This window comes from Orbicella faveolata, unplaced genomic scaffold (assembly GCF_042242905.1).
Source record: "Orbicella faveolata isolate gen_17 unplaced genomic scaffold, um_ofav_v1 contig_4, whole genome shotgun sequence".
In the NCBI taxonomy this organism is placed as follows: Eukaryota; Metazoa; Cnidaria; class Anthozoa; order Scleractinia; family Merulinidae; genus Orbicella; species Orbicella faveolata.
The window spans coordinates 12,005,001-12,013,025 of record NW_028301569.1 but is presented as its reverse complement, the minus strand read 5'-3'; the positions used below and the strand labels follow the sequence as shown (position 1 = coordinate 12,013,025).

The 8,025-nt window shown below is 38.7% G+C and overlaps 1 protein-coding gene across 4 annotated transcripts in view; it reads right to left on the bottom strand.

Moving 5' to 3' along the window:
* Positions 1-5,566: 5,566 nt before the first annotated feature.
* LOC110045154 (uncharacterized) overlaps positions 5,567-8,025 on the bottom strand; it is a 13,961-nt gene continuing 11,502 nt past the window's right edge. For 3 of the 4 annotated variants that reach the window (XM_089276003.1, XM_089276005.1, XM_089276004.1), the window contains exons 14-16: positions 7,375-7,653; positions 6,744-6,888; positions 5,567-6,154 (exon numbers count right to left, since the gene is read on the bottom strand). In XM_089276003.1, coding sequence (XP_089132129.1) covers positions 6,059-6,154; positions 6,744-6,888; positions 7,375-7,653 — 520 coding nt within the window. In that variant the 3' untranslated portion in view covers positions 5,567-6,058. Of the gene's footprint in view, positions 6,155-6,717; positions 6,889-7,374; positions 7,654-8,025 lie in introns of all 4 variants that reach the window. The other variant, XM_089276006.1, reaches the window with a different exon arrangement.

Sequence of the window (8,025 nt, the reverse complement as noted above, 5' to 3'; positions counted from 1 at the left end):
TTTTCCTAGCCTTAAATCTGCACCTTGAGTTTTGACTTACTCCACTCTGCCATCATCAACAAAGGTCTGAAAGACATTGGCGTTGGTTGTTTAGTTGAGAAAGGATTCTCCCTGATTCGAACTGAGGTTTTGGTGGTGAGCTTTCAGTATGTGCTAAGAGTTTCGACAGCTTCGTCCATTTATCTTACAGAATAAGTGTGCGCGATCATTTCTTGGAATACCACCAGTTGCAATGCCTACAACTAGCGTGCCACGATTCAGCCGTCTTAGTCGAAATTGAAGGATTATTTGATACTCTAATTCCACAAAGTTTATGCGCTGTTTACGGCAAGTTCCGCCAGAAGCTTGTGGCTGAAGTTCATCGTTATTTGATGGCGCGCTGAGCTGTTGTTCTGAGACTGATGGAGACACGAAAACACCAGCGTGGACCTCGTGGGCTGAAACTTAATCCCTAAACAGTAGAAGTTCTATAAACTAGTAATACCTTGAGAAAATTCTTCATAGTAATATAAGTAAGAAAAATACTTAACTTCGGACCATATATTCCTTTAAACAGAGAGTCGCTACCGGGAACGACCTTTAATCAAATTCACAGTTAGTAACTCATTCTTTCCGTAACTCGCCATTTGCTAACGTATTAACCTTACTCATTCATTCTTTTGCTCACACACTCCCTCTTTCACTAAAAAATAAATCAGTAAAAATTGTGACGTGTGTGATTAACCTTGCAAAAGTAATAGTCATTATTATCTACGTGTACAAACTTGAAAAAGTACTACAACACAGGTGGCGCAAAGCAACTCATATGCAACTCCGATGTTTTTCTGTTAATACTATTACAATATAAAGTGAATTGAGCTGAACCTGATTACTAATTGCACTGTTTAACATAAACTGATCTGACAAGTTTTTAGAAGTTAGCCGTTTAGTTAATACTCAAGTCTGCTTATTTACTTAAACTACGGTAAACCCTTAACTGTGTTTAATACGTTTCAAAGATCTTACCGAGTATTAATACTTAGATCTAGATAAAATAGTATTGGCAAGTTAGATATTATGCTCATCGAATTTTGATGCTACTATTTCAGAACATTTAGTCGCAACTCTTAGTTAGCTTTAGGATGTAAGACTATACTTATATGTATGCGTCCTGACTCCTCTCTTGATGTTGAATTTAGTGAACACCTTTCAAAAGCAAGTTGTTCTTAGTTCTTCTTGTCAAAACCGGGAAAGGATAGTTACACGCTGGTGGCCATTTATTCCAGTTGCGCTGATATATTTTGTTATTGATTCCCATGTCATAGGAATTCAGTGATAGGGAAATCATGGTAGACTACAATTGAATTAAGCCTGCATGGAAACCTCGGCTTGACATTCTTGGGAGGAAATGCTCAAAGCCAGCAAAGAGAAAGTAATTGTTTTTCATTCTTCTTTTGCCTCTTCATTCGGAAAATACCTTTGGTTACTGGTTCTTACTACACTGCTGTTGGTTGGACCCTGATTTTTTCATTTCCCTATCAGAGCGGATAACTTTGCTAGTAAATATTTTTATGCTACAGCGACTCTTTTACTTCTGCTATTTTGAACTAGTAGCGTCGGCTTAAAGTAGAGTTTTGGTTGCATAATAATTTTTCGTTCATGGCTCATGGCCTATTTCTCAAGGAAAATTTAAAATTCAATGTTGATTAATACAGTGACTTTGTTGAACAGAGAGTTCAACTGAATATCTTTTCTAAAGTTCGTTGGCGAATTCTGTTTATTTGGACCCTACCAACCAAGTTTGTGAGATTCCGCACAGCTCAGCGGAGAACAGGGTTGTTCTACTTTTTGAGATTTAAACTAAGCCACAACTAAATTGAAATTTAGGCAGCTTACCGCCCAGAAGAAAAACAAACCTTATACCAGGACATGTAATGGAACATACATACATGCATACATAAAACTTTATTTTATCTCAGATTTTGAGTAGCTATAATAGGCTAGTATCTACGAGAAAACTAAAATCAAAACAAAGGAACACTATGTATTTGGAATAAAATACGAAGAAATTACAATTAGCCAATTAATTCATGCTGTCGAATTGCTCTAATAAAGTGGTTGAGACAAGAAATAGCTCTTAATCTGTCAGGTAAAGCATTCCAGAACCTAGCCACTGTATAAGTAAAGGAATTCAAGCCATAAAAGGTAGTGCAAGGTTTAGGAAGGGCGAGGATATCAGTTCCTCTCATAAAATAGTCCACAGAGGGAACCTTAGCTCTCTTGTGGATTAGCAGCCATGCATACTTGACGAATATTAGCCTCCTATCATTAGGGATTTTTAATAAGTTTCCGTTCAATTTACAATATTTGTGCAGTGTTTGTTTTAGTGTCCCCAATTAGTACAGTAGTGCTAAACACTTCGACTCTTCGATAAAGTGATTTATTTTTGTCATTTATTTACGTAACCGTAGTACCAGTATGAAGGTGCATGATGAGATAGCAAAAGAGGTGTAAATGGCATTGACGTTCTGGCGTTATAAATTACTATAGAAAAACCATTTTCTTGTGGAACAATCATTGCCATTGACTAAATTTTCGCCTAATCTGTTAATGAAACAAGCATGTCTACTGCCGAGCTTTTTCTTGTAGAGATTAGTTCTATCTTCATTACAGGGGCACTATCACCGGAGAAGTGTGCTTCATTTCTAGGGTACAACAGTGCGAAAATCTACCTTCTCCTGTAAGCGAAATGCATGTATATAAAGTATCATGAAGAAAACGTCAAGTGAAATGTTGAAAGGAGCGCAGATTGTAATCACTTTTTTTTTCAAGTTCAAACTTTGAAAAAAGCTTCCCAAATTTTTCAAATTGAGTCTTTATTATGACTATTGTACCTGTACGCTAAATGCATTCAGTGCACTTAGATAACAGTAATTTTAAACAAAGCTACAACCAAGAATATTCATTGAAGTATAAGCAAGTCTTGTTGACTTTTCGAAGCCTTGCTCATGATATTGCATCTCATTCATATTTGACCAATGAAACAATCCTTATTTTCAAATTTCCACTCAAGAGAACTCTAATTCTTATTAGCGAACAGGAACACTGATTTCTCAGTTACATTTAAACTTACTTGCCTAAAACTGAAATATCAGCTCTTAATTTTTCAGCACTAACACAGATACACCGTCAACCGCACAGGTACAGGAAAAACCCGCGTGTAAGAACCTACATTTTTTTGAAGTCTAGCAAAATAGATTCTTGTATTTTGGGTTTGGTTATTGGCAATTTAGTCTAAGCAATTTCTTAGTTACGTTCTTCATTTCTATGAAGGAGATATAGTTGTTGATTACCAGAAACTTGGTTTGGTCCTTAAATATAGCGGTAGTATCTATTCACAACTGTAGTATAAGCCTAACAAATGCTACTAATTACAGAATGTATATAAAGTGTTGTCTCTGTATAACAAGTCAGTCCTTGGTTAAAACGTTTATCATAATTTAACTTAAAGCCACATTTGAGACCCTGCTTGATCTTGTTTGGCTGAACAGGTTCTTATATTTTTGGGTATTAAAATGGCTTATATCTTCCAGGCGGTTCTTAAACCACTAGGCTCTTACACGCAGATTTCTACTGTAATGAGATAATGCGGAAAATAATAAACTATTGGAGCTGACGTAGAGACTCAGGCAGTGCTTAGCAACCACAGCAGAAAGCGGATTCCCCGGGTGGCTTCCTTTATTTCAAGACAAATAATCCTGAGCACGACTTACATATGTGTAGGAATTCAAAACAAAAACTACGACTCACCACTCCACCACCTGTTTATAAATTGTCGTTCACTGAGATAACGTTTAATCCTTTAACATACATGAGAATGTAAGTTTAAGAGATTATAATCATCAATCATAATCACAACTGTGTAGAGAAATGACTGATCTAAATTTACTGTTGACTAAAATTACAACTTTATAAGAAACACAATAGAGTTGAGTGACAATCAGTATTTGCATGATCCGTTGATATGGGAGGGATATTCACCCGTCGAGCGCAAACAAAACTTGCGGAAAATTCTTTGTCTTTTTCTCACGCAACTAAGCCCATCACCCGCCTCTCTTGTAAACAAGGCTGATATTTGCCCAGCAGGAATAAGCGTTCCTTTTCAAAAATATCAACAGGCATTTTGCTTATCAAATCTTTGAGATAAATTTAAACCTCGAACACCAGCAGAATTACGGTTGCTTCTAATACCTTTGTCTTGTCGCCCAGCGGTAGGGACATTGTTTAATAATCGTCTCTGCACGAGAGATGGTTGAGTCCGGAACAACTCACGACCAACGCGGCCTGTTTATTTTCCGGATTAACCTGCCTGATGCGGTGCTTACTTTGTTAGTTTTTTTCTCTTACCGTTTAGAGAGCACAAATTTGACTTCATACGCTCGGCAGGTATAGCCTGTTTAATAATTAACCATTGTAAACCTTACTGCGTCGGATTAAACTACCACGTTGTGCGATGCGCATTTAAATTAAATTAAATTAGTGAAAGTATCAGATTAGACTCAAAAGTTCTTTTTCCACTCACTAGGTGCTATTGCATCGCATGAAAAAGGCCCGTTTTTCTAGTAAAACTCGACGAGGGTTGAACGAGTGATTTGTACTTATAGCATCCACTTGAGCGATTACTTTATTTGTTTAAAGTTTGGTTGTCAAGGCACCGCGCAACAGGCGTACGCAACAATTTCAACACGTTCTTATCGAGATGCGTCACACGAGAAATTTCAAGTTGCTTATACCCAGTGCTTTACTCTCTTTATGCCAGTCACTAAATCAAGAAGGGCAGGGAAGGGATTTGGTTGCCCCTCTTGGCCCTTATTTGAGCGAGGCATTTTCCACCATAAAAATGACGCATCCACTGTTGCAACTTTTTTCTTTAGATTTGTTTTGTTTCAGCAATGCTACGCAGTAATACGAGCGTAAAATTTATAATTCACGAGAAAAATGTTTTCTTGCAGTTGGTACTTTATAGATGCTCAACTGAAAAATGAAACTGCGATACCTTCTTTTTCTCGCGGTGTTTGCTTTTTGTTGGCTATGGGGCCTCGAAAATGGGAAGCAGTTGTTGAAAGCTTTCCTTAGCAGTTCTTACTTAAAAAGTCAGACCGCAGTAAGTGGTGTTCTCTGAACCATTCAGTCTAAACAATTTTATTTTATTAGGTAAATAAAAAAGAAGGCTTTTCCCTTTAAAAGCAATAACTGTTGTGATGGTTCCCTTGGAGAAACCGTCAAACTTTACCGAGTCTAACTTTCAGAGCCGGTAATCGTTGTTTTGGAAAGGGGCAAGGGAAGAGGGGCTAAATAGAGTATCACGGAAGAATTCGACTAAATCAACCTCCAGTGTTTTTCTGAACTTTACATGCAGTTTAAAGATCGCACTGACTTTGTATTTATCTGACGTACCCAAATATCACTTGCCGAGACAATAATTGTTAGTAGGCCGTCACATTCAGGCGACATAGTCGCCAATCAACCAGTTAAAATTTGTGGAAAATAAGTAAAATGATAAAAAGAAATAAACGATAAACGAAAATCACTATAGGAAGAATTTATTTCTCTACATAATGTAGCTTGAGACAGAAAGGGTAAAATGTGATCACAGAGATTTCCACTGTAAGGCTGCTGTATCATCACACTGCAGTTGTAGGTTCAGATGTTTGGTTTGGTAAAGATTGTGAAATACCTGCATTGGCTCATTAAAACAATATCTTAATTATCCTATTATTCTTCATGCTCATTGTTGTCTTTGACAGTAAAAAATGTTTTAAACGTTCCTCGCCTTAAATATAATAAAAATCGTGTCATTTTTGTCTACATCGAACTTAACTTAATTCATAATTTTTCTGCTATCGCTGTTCTTTCTCTAACTTCTTGACCTCATTACCTAGACAATTGCAAAACATTTATATCTGAACAGATTTAATCACAATGGGGTTGATTGCCACCTTAAATATCTTCATCACACCGATATCAACATTGTGTTCACTTTTTTCATTCACAGCATTAACACTCGGGTCTTCGCTTTTTACTGCGCAAGCGCGGTCAGTTCAACTTGTCCTCCAGTCATGGTACGTCGATTGTAGTTCGTTCTCATGCGGCACTCCGTAATCAACTTCGGGGTCTAGGAGAAGATCAACAAAGAGGTTGGGTTTCAAGGTATTAAAAAAAAAACTATTCTAGTCTGACATAAATGACACCATCATCATCATCACCATCATCAACGTCATCGTCTTTGTCACTATCGTCGTCGTCATCGTCACCGTCACCATCACCGTCATCATCATCAGCACGGTATCATTATCTGTTTCATTTGGCCGTGTATAGTTATAGTAAATACCATTGTTTGTAATTTATCATTTGTGTATCTATACTCTTCAGTCCATGAGATTTTACGACTGTATATAACATCACAGTCATGTTACATGTGCCTACCATCTGTACACTAGTTATGAACTGGGTGAGTAAAGACAAGAAGGCTCGTGTGACTGTGCAGTTAACCATTAATCACTTGCGTCATGCCAGCTTGGCACGACGAAACCACAGAACTCCAGGACGAACATCACGGACTCAATCACTCCCAGGAAAAGAAACTTTGCCCTAAACTACCATTTCCCCCACCCCTCTTCCACAGACAGCGACTGATGGGCTTGCGACTAACAGTCACCAACTGCTAATACATCTTACCACTGCCTAACTTCATCCTCGCTCACCCCAGTCTCCATGAAGCTGTCTCCGTTCACGCCTGTAGAATCGTAATGGTCGTCTCCAGGCTCACTGTCACCGTTCAGCGCTATGATTGGTCCGTCTTCTGGAGGCTCTAGCTTAACTTGTACTTGAGACTGAGAGAGTTGGCTACTGGAAGAAAAGAATTTTGGAAATCTAGTCTAGTCCCATTCACACTGTACGATAAAATAGGGCATTTCCGAGTTGCCCTCTGCCTGTTTCAAAACGAGTCTTCGTGCCAAACCATTGTTTTGAAAATGCGTTTCATCTGTAAGTTAATTTTCATGCAAATCAAACTCTGTCGGTTGCTACTAAATTCTGATAAAGGCAATCCTTCGGAGGTCACAACCTCGCTGAGCGTAGCGATCTAAAGCCTTAAACTCTCGCATCACGAAAAATTTTAGGAAACTTCGGCAAATGTGGAGTTTAAAGAAACGGCATGAGAAAACACTGACCTGTTACAATTTTCACCACTTCAAACACTGTTAAAATGCCTTTTTCAGCTACAACTTACAGTGTGTGTTTTCATGTTTTTGCTCTTAGAACATTGAAAGAGGGGCTTACAGTGACAAGAAAGGAGGGCGTAACAAACATTAAACGGTACCAAAATCTTCTTACTTGATATCTTTAGAGCAAAACTCCACCAGTTTAGTGATACCACTGACCACGCCCTCCACCTCCTCTCCGTCTCTCAGAGTTCGGCGCTTTTGGGCCGGCATTTCGTCCCCAGTGTCCGACTCCGAACCCCTTTTGCGGATGTCATCCTGTCCAGAGCCTTCATCCTCACTGGGTGTATTGGAATTGGAAGCCGCTACAGGAAGCAGGTTTACCTGTGTGGGGAGTCCCCCTAAGGCTCCTTGTTGCATCAGGCGGTCTCGTTCCTGTTTCATCATCCTGCTGTTATTGTAAGAGGAGGTTGAAAAATGAGTATAAAAGTTCATGGAACACTCCAACAATCAGTTAGATTGCCTCTGATGTTTGGGAATGCTTCCATCATTTAGACTTTTCAAAAAATCGTTTTCTCTAGAGACAGTAATTAAATTTTAAAATACTACAGCCTTTTCAGCCTATTCAGCAATTTACCCCAGTTTCAGTAACATGAAGCGGCTGGGAGCATTGTTACTGACGCCTCCCTCTTGCATGAGATGCAAGACCATCGCAAGATACCCCCAGCATTCTGTTAAGTTGTCTCAACAATTCGCAGCCACCCTTAATACCCTTAGGTCAAAGGAGGCAATGTGAGAGTAAAGAGTGGCCAGGGGACTCCCA